The 26,720-nt window shown below is 40.1% G+C and overlaps 1 protein-coding gene across 1 annotated transcript in view; it reads right to left on the reverse strand.

The window, feature by feature from the left end:
• The window catches only part of LOC138799433 (transmembrane protein 150A-like), an 87,111-nt gene that overhangs the window by 43,502 nt on the left and 16,889 nt on the right, over window positions 1-26,720 (reverse strand). The window contains exon 2 of the mRNA XM_069980582.1: window positions 9,258-9,305. Within this exon, the coding sequence (XP_069836683.1) occupies window positions 9,258-9,305 (48 nt within the window). The remainder of the gene's footprint in view (window positions 1-9,257; window positions 9,306-26,720) is intronic.

Raw genomic sequence — 26,720 nt, forward strand, 5'->3', positions numbered from 1 at the left:
GATTTGTTAATCACATTCTTGGCTGTAATTAGAGATTAGCGCAACTAGAGCATAGTGGAGTCCCATCGCTCAGCATCTGAATACCGGTGGCTGAAAAAGTTGGATGCAGCCCTAGGGAGTCCGGAAAAAGGTGGATACAGCCACATGCAGCCTTAGAGGGCATTCACACTGCCTGTCTGTATATACAGACATGATTTGCATCATGATTTGTTATGATGCCAGGAGCTCCGAAATCAGTTTAAGGGTATAAACCCACACACCGTATATGCAGCAGATATGCAACAAATACGCAGCAGATTTGTTGGTACAGATTTGATGCTGTGTTCAGTTATTTAGATCTAATCTGCTGCGATTTTGCTGCGAGTTTGCTGCGAGTTTGCTGCGTATCGCAGCAGTAAATACGCTGCATATACGGTGTGTGGGTTTATACCCTAAATCTTCACTACTGTACTGACAAAGCTGTGTGGCGGTGTCTTTACTGTAACGCAAGATGTAAACTGATTCAGAGCTCCCAGCATCATAACCAATCATGATACCAGGAAATCCTCTGTTATGGGACACTCATACTCTGCTTCAGCATGCATGGATGACAGTTATACAATTTTTTCCTTCTGTTGACATTCCTAGATGCTTTTTTTAAAAAAAAAGTAGGTTAAAAAATGAAGCAAACTTTAACATATGTAAGAAAGCTGAAAATTATAGATTAAGCTTGCAAAGCAGAAATGTACCAAAAAATCTGCAGCTCGCCCCTGCGCATCTTCGCCTGTGCTATAGACTCCATTCTATGGTCAGACAGATTCCACCGTCTGCCCGAAGAATGAACCGGCCGGACACTGGAATCTGCCTGACCATAGAATGGAGCCTATGGCACAGGCGGAGATACGCACGTGGCCGTGAGCTGTAAAATCTGGAGGATGATCCACCCAGGTTGCGTAGTGTGCACATGCCCTAACACTTTAAAGAGAATTTAAAAAAAAAAAAAAAATGTACAAAAATGATTTCCAATATTTAGATCTATGTTGTCTCAAGGAGAACAAGAGAAGTTTACCATTTAGATGTTTAACATAAATAAGTAACAGAAAAGTTAAGATTAACGCTACAGGATTTTTGAGAAGCAAATATTTAACTAATACTGGGAACTAAACACTGACAAAGAAGAACAAAAACGTAAATTTTTTAACTACTGGCAAATTCCTGTTTTCACACATTTTTTGTGTCACCATTCCCAAGCAATAAAAAGAAATGTAATTCTCCAACACAGTGTGACAATCAAAGCGTCATTTAGCTCACAGGGATGACATCTCCTGGGCTAAGATGATTCGCATATCAAGAAGAGTTCACTCTAATATGATAGAATTGTTTTCAAAGGAGCCAAAGACAGTTTTGGTTTTTCAAAATCATGGCAGACAGCACACACTTCACATAATAGATCAGAAAAAATCCTAACCATCCAGCCTCTAACACACCATCCCTGGCTGTGGATGTACCACAAACACCAGGTTTATTTCCTACCAGTATCCTATAAGCCTGACGTGCCTGTCATTTCACAGGTTGGGAGCATTCCCTGAGAGGTTCAGTCTTTTTTTTTTGCAGACCTCAAGAAGCTCCTAACTACTGTAGGTACAACAGGAATAGACTAGATGGAGTGTGAACTACCCTGCCAATTACCACATCCTAATCTGGCTTTTATACCCAAACAGTTTGAGAAATGCATCTTTCTCCATTGCACATCTCTGGTGGCTTAAAGTCTACCTGTCGCTTTACAAAACCTTTGACATGTCAGAGTTACTGGTTTACAGTATAAGCCTATGTTCACACAACGAAAGTTTTGTATTAATCACGGCTGTTGTTGCCGATTTGCAACGGCAGTGATTTATACAAAACTTACGTTGTACTGCAGTCAATGGGATCCCGGCTGGAGTGTATACACATATACACTGAATAGTGGCCGCACATCCCTGACAGGTCACACAATGGAGTGTGTGGCTCCGGCCGCACTCTCCATTATGTTAAATAGTGAATTGGGATGCGGGCGCACACTGATGTGCCTGCATCCCAATTCAATAGAATTGAAGTTTGTCACAGAATGGCCAGTGTCTTACATAGCGTGAACCCGGCCTTGGGCTACATTCACACTCAGTATTTTTGCTCAGTGTTTTTGTCAGTATTTTGCAACCAATACCAGAAGTGGATTGAAAAACACAGAAAGGCTATCTTAACACACTGTTTTTTAGCAGTTGTTTTAAATTGTATTAAATGGCAGTCATCCACTTAATTTCAATAGTGTGTGAACATAGCCTGTGTTTTCAATTTACACCTGGTTTTGGTTGCAAGATACTGAGCAAAAATACTGTGTGGGAACATAACTTTTCATATTGGGAATACCCCATTAAGGCTATCATCTGTCTACAGGATAAGGAATAAAAAGCTATTGTGTTGGGACCCCCACCAATCCCAAGAATGGATGAAAACTGTTTCCTGAATGAAAATAGCACTGCGCACATGCATGGTAAGTAGTGATAAGCAAACTTATACCAATTATTTTATAGAAAAAGAGTGTGGCTACAAAAATGGTTATACCATAATGCATGACTATACCTTGTTCCTAGCAGCTTTTTAGTTTTGCGTCACTTTAACGACACATACTCACGGGGCTTCATTCCATTGCCATAGATTTATACTTAGTATATAGTACAACATATGCTCACAGGTTGATGCATCAACATTTCACAGTCCAAACTATACGACCTCCCACCACAGACATTTTGCAGGATAGACTCCTCCTTCCTCATGTATCAATGTTCTCCAGGACTCCATAGGGCTGCATGCAACTTCCCAGCCACAGGGAGTCAAATACCAGGTTTGGCCGACCCTCTGCTCTGTTCCTTACCTATGGGGCTTCCAAACATTGATGAGCATGCAGCTGTATGGCAGCAGCTTACCATTAGGGTGGTATTTTCTGCGATTAACAATAAACTCTCTCTAACGGCCGCTATGACAAACTATCTTAAATGATTCACCCTATTACACAGAACGATGATTGTTACTTACGGTCGTTCTTACGCGTGTCCTTTCCTGGCTGATAAACCAGGGAACGACTGAATGAGGTGTCATTACACCAAACGCTGTTAGAATGATTTGTGAACGATCAATGATGAAAATAGGTCCAGATTCTATCAAACGATTTCTCGTTGGTTGTTTATAATCGCTGCCCGCTATTACACAAAAAGATTATCGTTTAAATCCGAATGCTGTAATAATTTTTCGAACAATTATCGTCCTGTGGAATACAGCCCTTAGGATCCTATTACACAGGCCGATGAGGGCCCCATAATAACTGTAAACAAGCGCCAATCTGCTAGATCGGCGCTCGTTTACTAGGCTTATTACATGGCCCAATAATCGTTTAACAAGGGCTGCATGGACATCATTACCGAGGTCCTTGCAGCCCTTGCTTTAACTGTATACATTACGTATCCATACTGCAGGGCTCCTCTTGCGGTCTGCTTCTCCCCGGGTCGCACGCTGCAGCTCCAGAGTGACCTGTCTCAGCTAACAGACCGCGGCTGTCCAGGCCAGTGATTGGCTGAGCGGCCTGTAAGCTCAGACAGGCCGCTCTGAAGTTGAAGCGCGTGGGACCCAGGGAGAAGCAGAGCGCAAGAGGAGCCCTGCAGCATGGATAGGTAATGTATACAGTATGGAAATAGTCAGCCACACACCGCCATTACACCTAGCGCTGCACGGTCGGTGCCCAACAATTATTGGTCGTTGTCATAGGCTGATTGTTGTGTTTATTACACTGAGTGTTAATCGGCAGGATAGGGCCGATTTGGCCGATTATCGTTCCGTGTAATAGGGCCCTTACTCTGTGTGTTCCAAACAATCACTTGGCTGAGACAAGCGATCATGTGGATCAAGGGGAGATAACAGCTATTTACGTTTACACAAACCTGTCAAACAATTCTCAAAAAACCTTGGAAATAACCAATATACATGTATTTATAGGGGAACAGAGGAATGTAACTACTTACACAACCCTACATTTTTTTTCCTGGAGACGATTGGAGATTAGTATGTTTTATTGTTTTTCTACAATAGTATTCTGGGTTGTACACATGGAAACGCTGTATAAGGAAAACACTCTAAGCAGAACAAGTCTGTGTCCCTTCATTGCACGTCTGCAAAGGTCATGTGCTGCTCACCATCAATCTCCATTGTCTGTTGTATTATCCGGTCCTGTTGTGACAGAGGAACTGCCTAGACAATTCAGCCCATGACAGCCTGTAAGTCACTAGGGGAGCTTCACAAATGTAAAGTCTAATAAGACAAAAGGTGGAGAAGTCCAGATGTACCTGAAATCTCATGTCTGACGTAGAAGAGCACCCTTTATATTTCACTCTCATGCATATGGGACACAGGGGAAGGAATAAGAGTGTTTTTAGAATTCAGACGTGCATCTTCTTTTTATAGCGAATATTGGAATGGCGCCAAATAACACATTCAGCTTCTCAGTGACTGCAAAAAACTTTAGAGTTCAGACTTCTTTATAAATGGCCAATAATTTGTATAGCAAATTTACTGCAGTAAATTATTAACATCAGGCCTTTCCTCCCCATTATACAAGTATTCCGACTACTTAGAACAAAAAGTGGAATATAATTTAACAAATAACTTTCATTTCTGTAAGAATATATGCTATAATTGGAAAACTGACTTGGGTTGGTGGCAAACCAGTGACCACACGGGCAACATCTGACAAACTGAAGACACACAGGAAATCCTTTAGTTGCAGTGTTAGTTTTTTTATTATTATTATTAACGGATTAAGATTTTGAAGCTTCCTATGAAAATTACTTTAAGTGATACACTTCTACCAACTCCATATCAGACTTCAGCCAAAAATAGCTCAGACTGACTCCAACTCCACAGGCCGGAACACAATACACACCTTATAAAAGGTAGTCTAACCACTGGAAGCCCATTACACAATAAAGGATCTGTACATTTTGTAGACAAGCTACAAAGAGTAAGGAAAACTAACCAGTGAATTTATACCTGTAGCCATGGAGGGTGTGCCTGTTACCATTTTTACTTTTTTGGGTATTTCTATACTTTGTTTTCACAGCCCATTAAATACAGATTTTACAAGTACAAAATAGGTCATATACAGGTCTCCTAATAACTTAGGGTTACTTTAATTAGGCTTAAAGCGGCTGTACCATCAGATACATCACTGCGCCTTTTTTTTTTTTTTTTTTTTTTTACCTTAGCCGCTTGACGTTGGCACGGGGATGCCAGTGGCAAGGACCTTTTTTTGTAAATGCCATCTGATTGCCACTAATTGAAGCACATTACATTTATGCTTTGTTTTCAGGTTGGCAAATATGTCCTTAGTGTACTATGCACAATACATTAGAAACGTTCCTTAAGTATTTAAGAACATAAAGTTCAAGCATTCTGGGGGTGAAGATAAAACTAATGTTTACTAAGTTCTTGGAAACTTTTACGGGTGACAGCATATGGCAAAGATATGCCATGATTATCTATTGTGGGGTTCCAAATTCTGAGAATGAAGGGTTGCCCACAGTCCCTCCATTCACTTGCTATGGTATTGCCATAAGGGAGTATTGTACACAGCAATCTTTGGCACTAGCACTGACAATTAGGGATGAGCAAATTTACAATAATAGCAAAGCTAGGATCAGCTGTCGGCTGCCTTTGAACTCCATGCTTCTGGTGCCTAGAAAAGCTGTATCTAGTCCTGGAAAACTTCTCCCAGTTTCTCAGGACTGCATCCAGATTTTCCAGGCACTCAGAGAAGAATGGCATGCAATCCAAAGGCAGCAGGCTGACAAGCAAAAACGCTGAATCTAGTGCTGTAAATTCGCTCATCCCTACTGACAATAAATAGAGTGGCAGTGTGCATGCTTGGTGACCCCTCCATTCTGATGGGAGCTATGGGAGCTCTGCGAACCAAGTTTCGAGACTGCAGGGAGCTGTAAAGAATGTGAAGGGAGAAGAATAGGGTATGTACAACCATCTCAAGATCCCTGGAGATATTAGCGGTCAGGCCTCCTGTGAATAGGGGATAAACATTGTTGGTGGGGCAACCATATTAATGGCCAGTGGCTACCTTTGGGAATCCTTCATTCACTCTATTGTCTTTCTAAAATGTGGGTTGGACATCAGCAACAATTTTCCTTAAAAAGTCTTATGTGGCACTTTTATTTGACCACTAAGGACAACATGATATCCTCCTCCAGTCTGTAAACCTAAAAACTATTCCTTGGAATCCTTGTGAGCATGTGGACCTGCTCACCCATCACCAGTGGATAGTATTTTCTATGGAAGACTGCTTTTAGACAGGCAGATGACAACTTAATACGGTCAAATCAATCACCACTTGCTAAAAGGAACTTTTTCACAGCTCAATTAAAAGAACCCCCCCCCTCCCCACATATTTCACCACTATAGATGCAGCTTCATTAAGAAGGAACAGGGCTATGACTACTCACATGCCACCAGCAGGGGTGCAAATAACTTCCCCTTATGGAGTCCAGAGTGACATGGAAACAACTTACAGGATTTTACATTCCCAACTAGAGTCTACATCATATTGCTCTATGACACAATGGATTAGTCCATGCAGCGGCCATCACTTTGCTACCTTCTTCTCTGCAGAACAAATCTACAGAAGTGATGTGGGACTCATGTGTTGACAACTCAACTGGCACTTTATGGACACACTGCATATAGATGTGTTCATATTCAGAACAGTGCTCACATGAAGAGTATTCTGTAGACAGAATAAGAAGTCTACATGTGTTCTTCTATTTTAGCTATATATAGCCTTCTACATAGTCACAGTTACAATATTTCCAAAGACATTTCAAAGTGATCTGGGAATGGAACACTGTCTGCTAAGCTGTTAACATCAAGTCTGAGCATGAGTGAAATGGTTCATGGATGTAGTGCTAGCAAGAAAATGAATGACTGTGGTTGGAACATTTGTGGCCAACACTGTAAACCGCTCATGTCTGAGGCTTAGCAGACCTAATGGAATACTTCATAGAAGGAACAGCTTATACACAGGCTCCTACAGTACAGCAGGATAACATTACTCTGTTCCCATATATGCATCAGAGAAAATCTATGTTTGGAATATTACAAGAAGCAAGTAGTTTATTACAGTAAAATAACATTAAGTGCAAAGTAACTGTAAGGAATACAGCACAACTCCTTTATATCACTGTAGCCAAGGTTGGCATTGATATGGCATAGTCAACGCAAATGTAAAAGCCTTAGAACATGGGTATAAATGAAATGTGTTTAATTTCAACTAAGCAAATCAATGGGATATTTTGGAACTGGCATTACTGCTGGTAGACCAACTAGTGGTAGTGATAGAGCAGGTAGTTATTTTCACAATTAACTGCTAGACACTGCTGCGTAATTCAGCAAAAAAACACTGGGGGAGTTTTATCAAACATGGTGTAAAGTGAAACTGGCTCAGTTGCCCCTTGCAACCAATCAGATTCCACTTTTCATTCCTCACAGACTGTTTAGAAAATGAAAGGTGGAATCTGATTGGTTGCTAAGGGCAACTGAGCCAGTTTCACTTTACACCATGTTTGATAAATCTCCCCCATTGTTTCTATTAATAAACATGATTATGAGTTGATTCTTCACAGTTTTAGATCTCTGCTAGCTGTCATTTAGTAGGAACTTTATTGTTTATTTCCACTATATACAATAAAAATAACCCCTTTAAAACTACAGGGGCTGCAAACAGGCTGAAGGAGGCCAGGGAGCCCTTGATCTGAAGAAAGGTGCTGGTCCCAGAGGTGGGAGCCACATCTAGGGGCCACTTATGGCATATCCTGTGAACAGGTCTTAAGTGTCTCAGATGACTATGCCCCTTTATGTTTGGGAATGTGAAACAATGGTCTTTCCAGCTGTACATACTTACAACTACTAGTATGCAGAGCTGTGAAACCAGGCTGGGGCCTACAGATATAACAGGCCTAAACATTACTGCTCTCAGATAGATGAAATAGCAGCTTTGCAGATATAATACCTTTTGATGGCTACCAAAGTAAAAAAAATACAAGGTGGGCTTTTAAACCAATTTAGAATTCTTTAGACATGGCATGAGCTTAAGCTGGAACAAGAATTGGTTTATAGTCAGTCACCTTATGACTAGGAATCTGAATATGTGGATCCTAAACTAAACTTTACATTCTACTTTTCCATCTAGATTGTTCGGAAGGCCTACCATTTATATTCATCACAAAACACTATTCCAGCATTCTGTCTAGTAAGCTTTCCCTTGAACTAAAAGGATGACAGCCAACATCAGCAAAGTTGTTTTATGTTGCTGGATTATCGTATCATAAAAATAGTACAAGATAGCAGAGCTGCTGTGGGTGAGGGCATATAAGGGAAGAAGCCTCCTACAAAGAGACACACAAGTCAACACACATTACTTTTTAAGATGTTAAGCTATAATAAAATAAAATTTGAGTTTTCAGAAATGTTTTCAGCATGTGTAAGTCAGCATTAATATGTATGTAAAAGCTCTGGGATGAAGACCGTAGTTTGCACTCCCACCACTATATGTCACTGTATTCCATGCACTACTTGGCACAGGCTGAAAGAAGGTTCATTAAAGTGTTAACTGCCTTTGTGACCTGCTGTATTTTTCTGTGTACGCCACTGCCTGTAAAACTAACCGAGAAAAAATTCCTGAGCTAGGTACCTCACAGTTGTCGCCCCCTCTATTCCACTAACCTATCAGAGGTTAGAGAGACAGTCCCTCATGTCCCAGAACTATCTGTATTTCATCTTATTGTAAAAGACTGTCAATTTGAACTGTATCTTTAAAAAGTTTGTAAGTAAAGTCGCACCTGTTTAAGTCTAAGCTGGACTCTGTACCACCTGGCTTCCCATTGGTCAACACATACTGTTTTCTTGGCAAGAACTGTCTATGGATGATATACAATAAAACAAAGCACCATAGATGTCCCTTATGTGCCTCGTCATCTCTCATGCGCCCTTACCAAGAAGGCCAAATGGAGAACTCTCAATGGCAGTTCATATCTCATGTACCCTAACCAAGACAACCAAGCTGAGAACCCTCAAGAGAAACTTTAAATATATAGAATCTAAAATTTAAAGTGAATCTAACATTTAAGGTAAAATACAAACATCATCTATAGTTCTATAATACAATATAAGCATTAGTAAGTTTTACTTACCAGTTTGAGACAGGGCAGATGTGGTTGTTAGACAGTGCCATGGCATACCTGTAACATACCAAGATGAGCAACATTAGATTTTATACTTCGATTGAAATAACCTATGTTCACCAGTTTGCATGTCTAGTAAGAAGGACCTAGTTTTCTTTGTCCTAGCTTAAGATATTACAAAGTCACCACAAGTTCCAATGATGAAACTCGCAAGCTTAGTGATATTTTAACATAGGTTAAAAGTCCTAGAATCCTTAAACAAATGGAAGATCAAGATTTTAAATTCAATCTATATAACTAAATAATCCAAAAGGAACTGGAACATTAGGCATTAGAATCATGATCTAATCAATATACATATATTTTTAATAGTACTGCTCACAAAACAAAATCAATGAAGTACCTACATTCTATCACTGAGGTCTTTACATGCAGTTGTTGGCAGCACCTGTACTTGCCATAGTTTAGATGAAGCACAATCAGCAGTAAACTCTGCACACCCACTAATGTATGAGCACTCTAAAATATGTTACAATTAACTTCTACCTTAAATAAAAGGCCTACAGTATTCATTGTAGAGGTTGGGAAAGTTTATTCTCATTATGTACTATCTAAGTAAAATTAAAGGGGTACTCCGGCGGGGGGGGGGGCACTTTTTTGAGGGGACCAGCGGCAGGTCCCGCATCGCGGCGCTCCGGTCCCCGGCCGATTCCTGGTGTCTGACGCCTCCCGAGACGCTACGTCTCAGGTCCGCTCAGCCACTCAGTGAATGAGGCGGGATCCGTGTCAAGTCCGTCTCGGGCGGCGTCAGACACCAGGAAGCGTCCGGGAACCGGGCACCGGAGCGCCGCGATGCGGGACCCGCCGCAGGAACCAGGGAAGGTGAGTGGACGTCTTTTTCCTCAGCCACCCCCTCCCCGGTCCTATCAAAAAAGTGCCCCCCCCCCCCACCGGAGTACCCCTTTAAAGCATAGTAAATCCCCCATTTTCCAATGCACTGTAATACAAACAGCTGTCTCTACACCATCTCACTTTCACCACCTCACATTTACTGCACTTGGGGTACTATTACACGAAGCGATTATCGTTCAAATAATCGTTATATCATTCGTATTTGAATGATAATCCTTCCGTGTAACAGCAGACAACGATTAAATGACGAACGAGAAATCGTAGGTCGTTTAATAGGATTTGGACCTATTTTTAATGTTGATCTTTTGCAAATCGTTCGCACATCATTTGGTTGAATAAGAGGTCGTTAGTCATTCCCTGGTCAATTGCTAATTGAAAGGGGAGTGTTCAAGAACTTTGTTGCTCCAATTCTATCGGCTACGGCATAAAATAAAAAATATATAATTTATAATTATTATTTTTTTTATAAAATTTTGTATGGAAACGGTACATTTGTTTTGGATACTTTTTTCAACTACAGCGAATATTTTCCATTTTCTAAATAATTAAAATCAGTTATAAATGAGGTGGATGTTGATAAATGTTCCAAAAAATTTCTATTTATTCATTAATCAACTCAGCATTTATTAAATTTAAATAACGCACTTTAGTACTTTGTGTACTCCTCTCTATCTACATTTGAACCAAATGCTTACTGTATGGTGGCGGCCAAAACACACGCAGACAGCCGGTAAAGCACAGCACGTTAAGGTTTATTCGTACGCAATGTATTAACAGCTCAGCCGCCATTTCATTAGAGTGCCTAAAGTTTCGAAATTTTAAACTGCGCCCACCGTACATAAGGCGGTTTTATTTTTTCGTTAATTCGTAAACAGTATTTGGCCACAAAGTTTCTGTGGTATAGCGTCTGTTTATTCTGAAATCAGTTATTGCGGTCGATATTTGTGGTTGGCGGCGAAACTTTCGAAATAAACACGCGCGTCCCTTGTAATGTAATATAACATTTATAGTACATCTAAAATTTTTGTTTACAATAAAGTATACTTTACGCTTCCTGCCATTGGTCGACTACGGCTCAGAGCAAGGCGAAAAATAACAGAACCAGTTTCTTCGGAGGAGTGAGCGCATCAGCGAGGCAATAAGATCGATTTAAGATCCCCATCGTGATTGGAAACCAGGTATTTCATTGAAAAATCAGTTTATTTTCTATGCTGCTATGTATTTTTAAATGCTAATTTTAAAGTATTATTATTCAATCGTTGGTACGAACGCTGTTATGAACTTTCGTACTCACATTAACGAACGAATTCAGCATACATAATCCATGGCATATCGTTCGTAATTCGCCATTCAGTATAATTTACAAAGATTCGATCGCAATCAATTAAAGACAATACAAAAATGTAAACTTCATATGTTAATGTTTGTAAATGTTCATCAACATACTAATATACAAAAATATCGATTGTTTACAGCTAGAAGCAGTACAGTTTTTTTTGGACCGTACTTTCATTATTGCAAAAGAAGAGAGGAAAATTAGCAGATTTGTGATTTAACGATTAAAAAAAATTAAATTGCGAACGCTTATACATGGGAAAAATAAACCTTAACGACTGGCCTGTGTTTAAATCCAATTTATGGGCACCAAATCAATCATGCCGACGGTGATATCATGCTGACCAGCGAAATTTTGGTTTTAAATGGATATACATCATGTAGATATAGCATTGAAAGTGTGTGATTTCTGCTCGCTGGGAATATATAAATGTGCTGCCAATAAAAAAAAAAAAAAAAAATATTCACTTATTGCGTACGAATACAACGAACGCAAAACCGGTTTTCATTATAAATGCGTAAGAATTAAGCCAAGAAAATGGCGAAAATGTATCCTCTGTTGCGCACAACCATCTTTAGGGGATGAGAAATAAGGTACTTAATTTAAAAAAACATTCAAGGTTCACATACTAGTAAAATTATCGTTTAATAGTCGTTTTGTGGAATAGCTCTGTACGAGCGAAGTAACGATTAAAGAACGACTACAACAACGATCATCGTTTTGTGTAGTAAAACTAACTACTCTGGGTTGACCACTTTTGCGATAGTTTGAGATAATTTATCGTTAATCGAGAAAAAACGCTTCGTGTAACAGTACCCCAAGGGTCCATTTATACTGAAAGATTATTTGATTATCTGCCAAAGATTTGAAGCCAAAGCCAGGAATGGATTTGAAAAGAGAAGAAATCTCAGGCTTTCCTTTATGACCTGATCTCTGTTTATAGTCTGTTTCTGGCTTTGGCTTCAAATCTTTGGCAGATAATCTTTCTGTGTAAATGGACCCTAAAACAAAACAAAAAAAAACCTTCCTATAAAAAAGGTCACAATCACTCAATGTACTCTATGTAGTAATTTTCATACTGTAGCAAGGTACTTTTTGTGATAGACTTGCAATATCCTTTTATCAAGATTTAATTATCCCGAATCAGGGTAGTTTAACATGTACACCGATATGGGGAAATAGAGAGTTTAAAGAATTTTCATTAGGAGAGATTGCACGGTTTTGGGAGGTGAGAGGGGTCAGGTATGTGGCCCAACTATTTAAAGAAGGGAAACTTGTAGAGTTTGAGTCTCTTAAAACACAGTTTATGTTAAGTGATCAACAGAGGTTTTGGTATATGCTAATTTCTAGTGCTTATGTAGCAACACAGAATAAACACAAATTTATTATTTCCTCACATAAAATAGTTGAGTGTATGCAAGGAATAGGGGAAGGGAAAAAAAAATTCTTACACAGCTTTATAGATGGTTGGTTTTGGAAAGGAAAATTCCCCAATTTGATAAAGTGAAGGGTAGATGGGAGGTAGTGGTGGGACACATATCTGATGAAACTTGGGGGTTATGTGTAACCAATTTAAGTAGAGGGTCGGTGGGTATGTCACATAGATTAATTCACTATAAGTTGTTTTACTGGCTTTATTATACACCTAAGACAATGTCCAAGTTTTGGAAAAAAAGGACCCCTGTGTTGTAATAAATGTGGATTGGCCGAGGCCGACCTGACCCATCTTGTATGGACATGCCCCAAAGTGCAAAGATTCTGGCTTAGGGTTCTTCAGCACGTGAAATTCTGTTTGGGGAGGGTTTTGCACCTGACGGAGGTAGAGATAGTTCTAGGGGGTCTTGCTGATGACGGAGAGGGTGGAACCTTCCTTTTGAAAACACTGGGAGTTGCTAAAGTGATAATAGCCAGACATTGGGTGGATGACTCTATACCACCATATGAGGAATGGGGTAGGGTGGTGGAGAAAGTGAGAAACTATGAAAATATTGCCTCTAAAAATTCATTGAAAGCTACCAGACGTTGTAAAAAGGTGTGGAAATACTGGAAGGAAATCCAGTCGAGGTTGTGGGGGTTTTTTTGTTTTTTTTTGCCATGCCCGGGGTGGGGGCGAGGAATATTTTTAGTGGGTATTGAGTATATATAATGCTATGTGTTCATGTATATGTTTTATAAGAAATAAAGAAAAAAAAAAAAGATTTAATTATCCCAGTTTTGCCAACCTCTTCTGTACTTTTGGGAATTAGTATCCTCTGGACTGCTATAATTTTTTTACATCCAACTAATAAGATGTAATATAATTTTGGCATTAGAATGTCTATTGGACAAACCAACAAGCCTTCGGTCAGTATAGCGTGAGCTAACATTAGAGACACAATAACTGAGGTTAGACGACCATGCTACAGGAATAACAGGAAAGCAGGATAGGAAGGAAAGAGGCCAAGAAGGTCAACCCATCTATGAACTGTAAATAGTATTTTAGCATCTAAATATGGAGATAAAGAAAAAAAACATGGGGATTGTATTCGTATTGTAAAGAGCATGATTATATTAATGGGTTACTCCTATGTTGTTAAGTGTTGTCGTGTTACTGGGACATGCCCACGATTTACGACTGGTGTCCTTCCATGGTATTTTGTTGCACAGCAGTTCCCTGTCACCCAGCTGTGCACTAGCCCCATACATGTGCTGCAGTTCCCTGGGGGTAAAGAGATGGGTAGAGTCACTTATGAGACTACGGATGTATGTAACATGACCATGATGCAGTTTCCAAACTTGCCTATTATTTTTTATTATAATTGTTTTTTTTTCTATATTTTGTTGCAAAGTATAAAAATTTTAAAAGTGGAAAGACTGTTCATGATCCACATACTAAAGAGGTTTTAAGTGGATAGAATAACCATCTCCTATATACAGAAAAGGGTATTAGGGTCTGATTTTGGGAATAGACACCACACACTGAATGGACTGATGGTTTGTCAAGTGCATCATAAAGGGTTATTCCACTGAAACATAACTTTTCATATGTTGTTGCCCATTGTGAGACTAACAATTCATTCCACACTTATCTATTCAGTCTCCTTCCCCCAGTTCTGAGCTGCTGCTTTCTGCTAAAGACACAAAAATCTGTGTGTGAGCTTCTCCTCCTCCTCCCTTCCAAAATGGCTGATGTAAACACTCACTGTGATTAACCCTCCCGGCATTAGAAAACAAATAGGGACTTGTTTACATCAGCTGTCTCAGAAGGGAGGAGAGGGAGATAAAGAGTAAAGCTTGCACAGTTTTTGTGTCTTCAGCAGAAAGCAGCAGCTGAGAACTGGGGGAAGGAGACTAAATAGATAATAATAAGTATGGAATGAATAGTTAATCACACCATGGGAAGCAACACACCAAAAGTTATGTTTCAGTGGAATACCCCTTCAAGCATCTCCCCAAATTTGTACAATTAGTTGTAGGTTATGACCTTACAACTAAACATTCCAGGATTGACAAACCATTTCCAATAACTTGATAACTGTGACATCACATTCAGGAAAGGCATCCAGGCCCTTTTTAACAGGGATCCATCAGCTCCGTATGAGGCCCAGAGTCGCACATGCCTGTAAGGCAGCCAACTACCACAAAGAGTTCTAGTGATGTTCCTTACCTTATATTGATATCTATGTCTGGCAGAGCTACAATATCCTCCTCGCTCTGGTTCACCAGAGACTTGTACAACACTCAACACCACTGAAACTAAAAGGGAGATAACATTCTAGGTTTCCCACTTATGCAACATGAATTATATATGGATATTCAATTGGGCAAAAGGATGTACAACTGTAATCACAAAGAGGACAATTGTGAGGAGATTCTCATCTATTTGACTATGAAAGGAGCAGAACAATACAAGCACTGAGAGGAGATACTAAGAGTACAACAATATAAAAACAAAAAACAGGGGACGGAGGCGCCTCCTGGTGTAATAAGGTAAAAACAAGTGTTTTTTCTCCACAAAATGAAAGAAGCTCACCTGGGTGGGTTGTGCTGATCTATAGGCACAACTCTATTAAGCACATAGTATGAGATACTGCAGCTCCGGCTGGAGACCACCTACCAACAATATAAGCATCAGGTTGTCTGTATTTTAGTAACTATGCTTTGTGTATAGTAACATATGGTGTCCTAGGGGGCCAGATTATTCCTTCTTGGATGGTAATTTACATAGTTAGAAGTGTGCACACTGTCAGTGGACTCATTCACAAATACATAGGTGATCCACTCTTAACTGATTATGGAAGAAGTCCACAGAAATAATGGTTTTTGATTTTGTCCTTCACCCATTATTCCCTGATGCTCTTTGTTGGCATGCCACCTGGATTGCTCAAACAGAGTTTGGCAATATGTGGCAGCAGCTATGTGTGATGGGCATTGGTTACACTGCATTTGTTAAATCTAGGTCAATGACAAGGTTACAATGAAATGTCAGATAACACAAAAAAAAAAAAAAAAAAAACAACATGGCCAAAAAAAATGGCCATATACATACACAGCCCGATAATAGAGATCAACTTTAGATAACAAGATTACAAGAAACATAAAGCTACTAATAAATTAAATGAAAACCGGAAGAAAAACAATGTCAATTTCCTCATCCCCTTCTATTTTTTCCATTATCGCTCCCCTGGATAAGGAAGAATCCCCCTCTAGATCACAGTCAATTTACACTCAAACCCTGGCAATGAGAAGTTACCACCAGGGAAAGGTGTGAGCAATGACACATTACAGATCAATGAGTGACAATGTAATATATGGCTGCTTCAAGTCCTCCAGTGTTTACGGAGAGGAGTTATCTGTGAGCGTGGCCATCACATTAGGACAAGCAAGTCTTATGGCAATCATATGGCTTCCCCTATATCTAGTGTACTTACAGTGATGAGAATAATTTATTTTCCTCCAATTTCACAACTCACTGACCAAAAGGAAAATTTTAAAATATAACCTTTATTCACTTTTTTTTTAAAAGATTTATGATAATACAAAAAATGTTCAAAAGAATTTTTTTAAAAATTATATATACCCCAAAAAATAAAATAAAAAAAAAAAAAACTCTATAACGCAACCATCACCATCCTCTTATGCACATGCAGAGGTTTTTCCGTCCATCAATAGCAAAGTTCATAAATCAGTTCTATTTTGTAATACAATGTGCATGTTTCCTTATTTGTATTGCACTTTAGTGTATTTTCACTTATTTTGTATTTGTATTGTGCTGTATCACACTGACTTTTGTCCCTTTCAGCTTAATGTAAACAGTCTTTTTTTCGTGAGCAATTAATTTGTACACTCTAGTTGAGTCGTTTATAAAATATGAAGAGTTTATTTGCTTCCCTTTTATTTCCACCGTAGTAGGTATCAGAAGTCCTTCCCTTTGTATTGCACGGGCCCGACGCGTTTCCTGAACCATTATCCTCCAGGGCCGTAGGGTAAGCTCACATTTTTTTCTCTGGGACCTTTGTTTGGAGTCCTTCTGCACGGCTCTGATGATGGCCGCACCATATATATAATATATATATATATATATATATATATATATATATATATATATATATATTCCCCTATATCTACTCCATAATAATGGTTTTAAAGGGGTTGTCTAGCGAAAATCTTTTTCTCTCAAATCAACTGATGTCAGAAAGTTATATAGTAAATTACAAATTTTACAAACACAGATATCCAACAGAGTTTTAAAGCTAAAGCCAGGAATGGATTTGAAGAGAGGAGAAATCTCAGTCTTTCCTTTATTACCTGTTCTTTGTTTAAAGCCTTTGGCTTCAAATATCTGTTAGATATCTGAGTGTGTAAAAGGACCTTTAGTATCCAGAACGTTAAAAAAAAGAAAACATTCTACAGAAGGGCAAGATTTCTTCAACATTTTTTTTATCCTCCTTCACACCATAAAAGTGGATCTTTTTGCTGACTGAAGTTTAAGGCTGGGTTCACACTATGTATATTTGAGGCTGTATTTGGTCCTCATGTCAGGTCCTTATAGCAACCAAAACCAGGAGTGGATTAAAAACACAGAAAGGCTCTATTCACATAATGTTGTAATTGAGTGGATGACCGCCATATAACGGTAAATAACTTCCATTATTTCAATATAACAGCCGTTGTTTTAAAATAACAGCACATATTTGCCATTAAATGACGGCCATCCACTCAATTACAACATTATGTGAACAGAGCCTTTCTGTGTTTTCAATCCACTCCTGGTTTTGGTTGCTATACAGCCTCAAATATACAGCCTCAAATATACGTAGTGTGAACATAGCCTAAGGGGTATTCCCATCTCAACTAACTATGGATATAAAAATATCCGCACACACATTTATTTCGAAGACTTGCCTACTTCTCTTGATCATTGTCTAGGTTACCGTCCACCACTCTGCTCTATAGGCAGTGGTCTGGCTAGTGTATATACAACTATAATGTAGATCTATAGCGATCTAGCATACATATACTGTAGGTTAGAGTATATAATCAGCCAGAGCTTTTAGAGCAGAGTGGTGGTTAAAAACACAGGCAACTGTCAACAATGAAAAAGAGCGAGCAGGTATGTTAGGAGAAAGGGGCAAGTGTGCTAAATTAATTAAAGAGGTTGTCCAGGGAAAATTACTTGTCCCCTATCCACAGGACAAGTAAGAGATCGAGGGGCGACCTCCATACGAATGAATAAAGTGGCGAGTCACACGCCGTACCCACGGCTGTATTCATAAAAAAGAAGCCAGGTGCCCGATACAGAGAGAGGGGCTTTTTGTATCAGGCACCTGGCGTGTGCCCCGCGACTCTATTCATTCGTATGGAGCTTCCGGAAAGAGCTGAGTAATCCCATTGACGCAAAACGTGTGGACTTCATTGTTCACACACTGCTTTTACATTTTGGCCTAGTTATTGCTAAATAATGACACATTACTTTATCTGAAGTTATTACCCAATTTTTAGACCTAAGGCCTTTTGCACACATTCCGTAATTTACGGATCCGAGTTAGTGCACATAGATGTCTATTGGGCTATTCACACTATCAGTAGCAGAAATGGATGAAAATCAATCCTGGGGAAAAAATAAAAAATAAAAAAAAAAAACGACATGTCCTAGCACGGACCCTGACCCTCCTCTCATTGAAATCAATTGTTTACGGATTGTAACATGTTGGCATCCGTATTTCCGTAAAAAAATACGGATGAAGTGCATTGAAAAGCATTGGAGTAGTAAAAAATGGATTTACGGAAATACGAATGCAATACGGTCCAATCCGTAAATTTTAGCGGGTTGTTTCAGGACCAGAAAAAATTACTCAACGTGTGCATAAGGCCTAAGGCCTTATTAACACATCTCCAAAATTTGTCCACAATTCCTGATTATGGACAAATTTATATCCCATTGTTTTCTATGTTCCTATTTACAAATCCCCAAATTTTGCACATCTGTTCCACAAGAAAAGAATACATCGTAGAGGAGACCATTATTGTGTCACACGCAATAGGAGTCTGAGAGATCTGTATTTTTTGCAGATGTTGCGGACACTACCTCCGTAACGTCCGCAAAAAATATGGATCAGCAATTCTAGCTAGTGTCTCCAAGTATTTTCCACAGTCTGCGCAAAAAAAATTGGACGATATGGATAACACTATGCAGATTACGGACAGAGGATTGCAGACTCAAAATATGGCCTGTGAAAATATACTGACGTGGAAACGAGGCCTAGGAACCAGGGCTGTGTAATCGGTAAGCCGCAGCTCCACCAACTCCTAAATTTCTTATCAGGGAAAGACTCAGACTCAAGCCCCTTTATAAATGGCCAAACGGACACCAGGGGAGTTATTTATCAAACTGGTGAAAAGTAGATCTGGCTCAGCAGCTTCTTCCCAATGTCCTATATAATTCTGGGCAGAAGACTTTGCCCTATTTACTAAGATATAAAGCAGCATGTCCTGTGTGTGTGCAGTGGATGCAGCCAGTCTCTAGCCTCCATGTCCTGAACAACTCAAAACTAGACTAGATGGAGCAGGTGGTCTTTTCCTGCTGACAATCTTCTATGTTTCTAACTAACATTCACCATACACACAGAAACACTGCTAACAATGCTAGATACCTGTCGTATAGAAGTCAGCCATAGGTCCAGATTTATCAGCTCTGTCTACGCTCCTGTATCATCGCGGGCCCACAGGAACTACCCGCTCAGCCAGTCAGTGACTATAGCTGTGCCCCACCTCACTCACTGATTGGCTGAGTGGGCATTTCTGGTTGGGGCCGTGACATCACAGGATTGGGAGCCTGGTGGGGGAACCTTGAGCTGTGGCACTGCATTTTTCACTGTTAGCCAGATGCCCCTTTTATTTCTGCCTCCTTCTATATAAGTATGTTCACACAACAAAATAAGCGCATTTCAAGTGGAATTTTTTGGGCAGATGGCGCATAAGAAATCCTATTGAATCAATGGGACAGGCAGGACAGGTGTGAACGGTGCTTAAAATTTGGCACTTATTCCATAGTGTGAGCATACCGTAACACACACACACACAGCCTACTGCAGCCATAGAGCACACATACAGCTGCAGCTATAGTACACTGAAGAAAAACACAAAATCTTCTCCCAGAGAGAAAACACCACATTGAGGACAGAGGTTACTGCTATACTACAGAGTAGAGAAGAGAACAGCACAGCTCTGCCCCCACACAATGGACTCTTCCAGCTCAGAAACAAACTGCCAAATAGTGACCGACATCTCCCCGACCCCCCTTATGTAATAGGGCCAGTGCTTTACTATCGATATATGGAGGAAACTAAATGTATGAGAAAAAAAAGTGTTTTTCTGGTATTTATAAATAAAGGCCTTGGTAGATTGCTAAAATATATATCAAGGAGGAACATTTATATGAAAACTCAATTATAAATGAGTTTTTTTTGTTATTTTTAAGTTAGTCGTTACATTTTTTCCGACTCCACAGCCCTGCTAAGAAGAATTTATTACATCCTGATATGTAATAGAGAGTATGCATTTTTTATTTCATCACTGCACATTACTCAAATCCTCTCCTCTCTTACAGCTTCTTTTTAATTATAATTTTTTTTTTTCAAAGAGGTGAAATACATAAAAATGTTGAGTCTAGACTACATTTAACTTCTTCTCTGTGACAAAACAGTAAGTCATGCCTGGCTTGGCTAATATATGTCTATGCATACCATTATACATCCTAGGAGGTCAGATAAAGTAGAAACTGCTAATAGCAAAGTGTCTGGTGACCTTACTGCTACAGCTGTATATAAACATGGAAATTCGCCATCTCCTGCTGAAGATAGTATCTGAGCTTTTACAAGTGTCAGGAATGGTCACTCCACAATGCCTTCTGTCTAGTGAGCAAAGGATTGCTTACATTGTAACAGTTCACATTCAGCTTTTGGGAGAATGCCTGGAGGCATGTGAAAAGTTCATGAAAATATATTGTCACGCACAGCTGAGGTGAGGCGTGGACCAGCCTGGCCTAGAGAAAGCTGTATAATGTTAATTATTAGGATTAAATATAGAAATCCACTGTGGGAGAATACAACTAGACAATATTAGTAATTTCTTTATAATTAGAATGTATATTGTTTGAGTTCATCATGCAGTCACCCTAGGTCTGCATGAACAATCTTAGTAACAATCATAACGAACAACTATTGTTCTGTGTTATGTTGAACGATTTCAGGTTATTCCCCCAAAACGCTTGTTTGCGATCGCTTATCGTTAATGGCCGAAAACAAAAAATCGTTTAGCCAACAGGACCCTAAAGCCCATATTACACAGGGCGACTGAGAGGAGCAAACGAGTACTGTCAGCGCTCATTTGCTCCTCGTCCCCTGCTCTTTGCCGCTATTACACGCGACAGCAGCGAATTGGTGAGTACAGGGGGGCCACGGGGAGCTGCACGGATTATCGCTAAATCATCCAGGGAGCACATACCAGATAGCAGCTGTCTGCTGCCGCCGCCACTCCTGTTCCATGGAGCGATGGCAGCAGATCGGTGCTATAGTAGTCGTTTGTCTTTCAACTTGTTGAAAGACAAACGACTGCAACGATCGGCCGACATCGTTCATGTAGGTTGATCGTTGCCTTCTATTACACCTGACGATTATCATCCGAACACAGCCAATAATCGTTTCGTGTAATAGACCCTTTAGTGTAAGGATGGCTCCTAAGCCATGCTCCTCATGGGATGTCAGTGAAGTGGGGTGGGAGGGAATTAGTGTGAAGACAAACAGATAACGGCATTGATGGAGTAGACCTCAAAAAGCACATAAATGAGGGGAAAACCCCTATGTAAATTTTAAACATAAACCACGCAAAAAAAAAAAAAAAAAAAAGTGGAAATAAAAACTTTAAAAAAAAAACGTACTGAAGGAATGGAGAAAGTGTAACAATGTTCGTAAATCCAAGTCTCCTTAGGGATGGACACAAACAACGAAAGCCTGGGAGTGATCCAGCTCTTCACCAGCACATTACCAGTTTTCCCCATTTAGATGTACAAGATGCTTTTTGCAGAGTTCAAGACAAGGCTAAATAGCAATCAGGGAATCCTATGACTCAATAATGGATGCGGAAGACACTTTTCAAACAACCAAACCCAGTCAATAGCGGCTAGAATCACAGAGCATCAATTAAGCAAACTATTTACTAGACAAGAATACAGAATATGATCTAAAAGAGAAATGGGATCAGTTATTTTATGGCAGAACTGTAACTATGGATAAAAAGAGATCTTTTTATCAAAATACTGAAGGGTAATGCAATACCAGACACACACTGGACATACATGGCGCGGTTGTCTCAAATCTAAACAGTCATAACGATTTCCACAAAAATAAATAAATTAATAATAATAATAATAATAATAATAATAATAATTCTCTACCTATAGATGACTAGAGACCATTTATATTAAACATTGTCTGGCAGAAGAAAGAAAGCCCAATGCCACAAGTGCAAGCCTAGAAAATGTTGAGGACAAGCATGCAATGAAAAAATAAATAAATAAATCTAAAATTAGCCCAGAACCTCCTACCCACCTCCAAAAGGAAGAAAGCTGGCTCTGTGCTGCCACCTATTGAAAGGATCTACCTTGTAAGTTCGTGACCAACCAAGAAAAGAAAAAACCTTGCAACATGACTAGAAAGTTATAAACCAAAACAGGATTACATTACATAAGACAGGAATGGGGAACCTTTGGCCCTCCAGCTGTTGCAAAACTACAATTCCCATCATGCCTGGACAGCCAAAGCCAAAGCTGACATAAGATATTGGCTCACTTACCAACAAAGGCCCACCAAGGACACATCTGGTCTCCCAGGTGCCAGTTTACCAGTTTTTTCTCCATAACCAAACATACACAAGACTGCGCAAACTTAACAAGTCAGACTGGCCTTTGAATCTTGGTATTAAACAGAAGAACAAAATGTTATTTTGTATGTACTTAAAGTCCTTAAACATGTGACTGTCAAAGCCTTTTCTTCATTCATCACTCAAGAAATTCCAGAGATAGACACATTGCCTGCAAGAACATTTATACCCTTTTATGAAGTGCCAAAGTCTTATCCGAAAGAAGCCGCAGGCCTCTCATAGAGAGCAGAGACTGTCAGAAACTGTATTAGAGAACTATTAGCCTTTGTCGCTATCCAGAATATTCAGCCATTCACTCGCACAAGCTATTAGAGGTGAGTGTCATAAGGGGTTCAGCTGCCTGCAGCTTCGGAGGGGGGGGTGGATCGCACATGGTTTTCTTCCTTATTCAGGCCCCTTCTTATAAACCAGTCCAATAAAAGCAACAGAAGAAGAAAGCAAAGTAAATAGACAATTCATCTTTTGTAGAGAAACTTCAACAATTCCAAAACAGATTTCCTTGAAATAGGAACAGAAGTTCAACTTAAAAAGAGAGAGTACAGTTTAACAAAAATCAAAACTAAGACTTTTTTATTTAAATCCACTGGTTTCAGAAAGTACTATAAATTTGTAATTTACTTCTATTTAAAAAAAAAAATCTCAAGTTTTCCCATACTTATCAGCTGCTGTATGTCCTGCAGGATTTTTTTTTTTTTCAGTCCAACATAGTGCTCTCTGCTGGCATCGGTGTCCGAGAAAGGAACTTTCCAGAGCAGGAGAGGTTATCTATGGGGATTTGCTACTTCTCTGTACAGTTCCTGTGTTGGACAGAGATGTCAGCAGAGAGCACTGTGTCTAGAAATAGCCCACCACTTCCTGCAGGACACACAGCAGCTGATAAGTATGGGAAGACTTAAGATTTTTAAATAGAAGTAAATTACAAATCTATATAACTTTCTGAAACCAGTTGATTTGAAAGAAAAAAAGTTTAGCTGGATAACCCCTTTAACCAAGGCATTGAAGACACAGCTATCATTGTGCAAACAACATCCGTTATTTAAAAAAATAACAGATGTTACGTGCGTAATGATGGACGTTATGAAAAAGTGATACCATTTTTTACATAGTGTAAATCTAGCCTAAGTCGGAAGTGCTTGAGGCACACAGTCTTGTGGACATCAGGCAGAGAAGACTAGAATCAATCTATTGTTGATCGGTACTGAATTCAGAAGGTTTCATGTAGATGAAAGATTGCCAAAATATTTTGTTGATCTTATGTCTAGGACAAAGACGACAAAGTGCATGCTTCGGGTATGTGCACAATACGGAATGCCGACATAACACCCGATTCCAGAGCTCGAGGCTGTGCGCATCCCTGCTGCTCCCATAGACTCCATTCTATGATTTGCCATATTCCGCAGTCTGCAGCAACGGCAGCATCTGGCAAACTATACAATGAAGCCTATGGGAGCAGCGGAGATGAGCATGCGGTGGGTGTTCCGTCAGGATTCTGTAGTGTGCACATACCCTTACTGGGTATGGGTGCCTTCTTTGGCTTACTACATGGGACAACAATGGTAATATTTCTCCTTGAGGAGTGTGTCAAAGATGTACAGAGACTTACGGGCCATTCCTGCTCCACTGGGAACTCTGGGAGGAAAAGGTATGTAAAGTAGCTCTGTCATACAGCCTTTTTCTTAAAGTTAGTGTTTTATTCCTATTTGAAGTCTTAGCCCATGCCTGGGAATGTATGCCAAGCCAGAAATCTCTCCCGAATGAAAGATTGCCCATCTGTAGACCACGGTTTCAGGGTTATCGCACCTCATAAGTACAGAACTGGGTGCTGGCTGAAGAGAGATTACCCCTTGGGTCCCATGAGGATAGGTTTCTCAACAAACCAGCATCTTGTGCAAACTATCAGCAGATTAGGAGAATCTAACTTGCTGACATGTCCCCATAGCGCACAAGGTGCTTAGAATTAAGTGATTATCTTACATTCATCCTTGGCACTGTTTCACAATACTAGTAGTTTAAATCCTAATAATTTAATATGTCATTTTAAAAGCACTGGGGGTGGGACTACCATCCTAAGTGCACCAATCCACCTATGGCTAACCTGCCCCTCCTAATCACTATCAGCCCCACTTGCGGTACACTGGGGGTGGTAGTAGGATTAAACTACTAATATCACAGAAAAGGCGCCAAAACGTTTGTCCAGCTGTCAGTTATCACTCCCAACCTCTCCCCGTCTTCTGGCAAGGCTGACTTCTCCTGTGTTCTCTATAGGGAGGGGAGGGTTAAGCTGTAGCCAGAGAGCTCTTATCTCTCCCAGAACAAAGGGATCAGGCAGTGATTTTTCATCGCACCTGACCCCTATCTCTATTGACATCATCTGTCAGTGGATGGTCAGGAGAGCCCCATAAACCTTATACCAAGTGAACCAGACGCTCGACTAAAGTATACATTTTATGGTGACCTTTATTTGGGGCAACAAAATATTAAGAAACCAGAAGATATCCTTGAAAATTATATTCTCCTCTTCTCGGTTGTTTTAGCACCTCACAGAAAGGAGCAGCCAGAGTACCCTAGGACCAAGCACTCACCACAGTGAGGCTTCCAGTCCCTTTGGAATCTGGCACAGGGGAAAAAAAAAAAAAAAAAAAAAAAAAAAAAAAAAAATCATGTGACCGGCTGGCCCCGCCCCCTCTGCTGCGTGCTGATACGGCGTCTCCCTACAGGTGCTCCTCCTGAGAAGGCCTCAGCCTCTGGAAGCTACCGAACACTGCCAGCAGCACAACCATCCCCCGGCCAACGCAGCACCAGTCCATGCCGAGGGGAGTCAGGGGAGCACCAGGGACCAAGCTACTGGAGGTGTAGGGGACCGGACCAGACTAGGAGGCTGCCCAGAAGCGGAGCCGGACGCCGCCAGGAAGCCAGTAAGAGATTCGGACCGGTAAACCACCAGACACCTGCTTCCTGATCCAGGGAAGGAAGGAGGTAGAAAAGAACCACCTTGGAGCTCCTGCTCTCATGGGGACAGGAAACAGAAACTGGCGATAAGAGGGAAGTTTGCTTCTTTAAAGAACCAGGGATTTCCTGTATCCTGTTTTCTGTCCAATGGGAGTAGGAGGTGGACCTCTCCAGGAGTGCCGTCATAGGGCGAGGAGAGAAAAACTGCGTCCATTTAGGTTTTATAAGAAAGGTTATGTCATTAAGCAATCTAAGTGATATGTAAAGAATGCAGATTAAATTTTAGCAGCAGGTAAAATTTCTAAGTGCAAGCAAGATAAGTAGGTCAATAACATAAGGAGTCAAAAGACCAAGGACATAGACTCAAGGCATATTCGGAATGAAAGAAATGGCAACAGAGCCTCAGAATAAAAAATAAAAAAATAGACCACTATACAGTACGTCCTAGGTTTCTGTATGTTTAATTAGGACGGAACACAACTTCAATGTGTAGTTACCTAATGCACCTGGACAAGCTATTGCTTCTAACTATCGGCATTTAGCTCCTCATTCCTGCAGAAATCTGATCCTGACTATTTACTAGACGGCAATCAGCTGGAAGCCTGCAAAACTTTTCCTATTCAGACAGCAGAGCCTGTAGGCAATTCCTCTCACAAGGACCTGCTTTCAAGTTTCCAATTAAACAGCTGCATGTGAACATCTCAACGCACCTAAAAGTATGTTTAGGGATAGTCAAATTACACAGGACACCGCTAACAAGATGCTCAGATCCAGACCTTCACACTGGGCTCATGTCCAGACACGATAGCAGACACCAAAAAGAGACAGGGTTCCCATATTTGTCATCTGTCTAACAG

The sequence above is a fragment of the Dendropsophus ebraccatus genome, chromosome 8 (genome assembly GCF_027789765.1).
Source record: "Dendropsophus ebraccatus isolate aDenEbr1 chromosome 8, aDenEbr1.pat, whole genome shotgun sequence".
Taxonomy (NCBI): domain Eukaryota; kingdom Metazoa; phylum Chordata; class Amphibia; order Anura; family Hylidae; genus Dendropsophus; species Dendropsophus ebraccatus.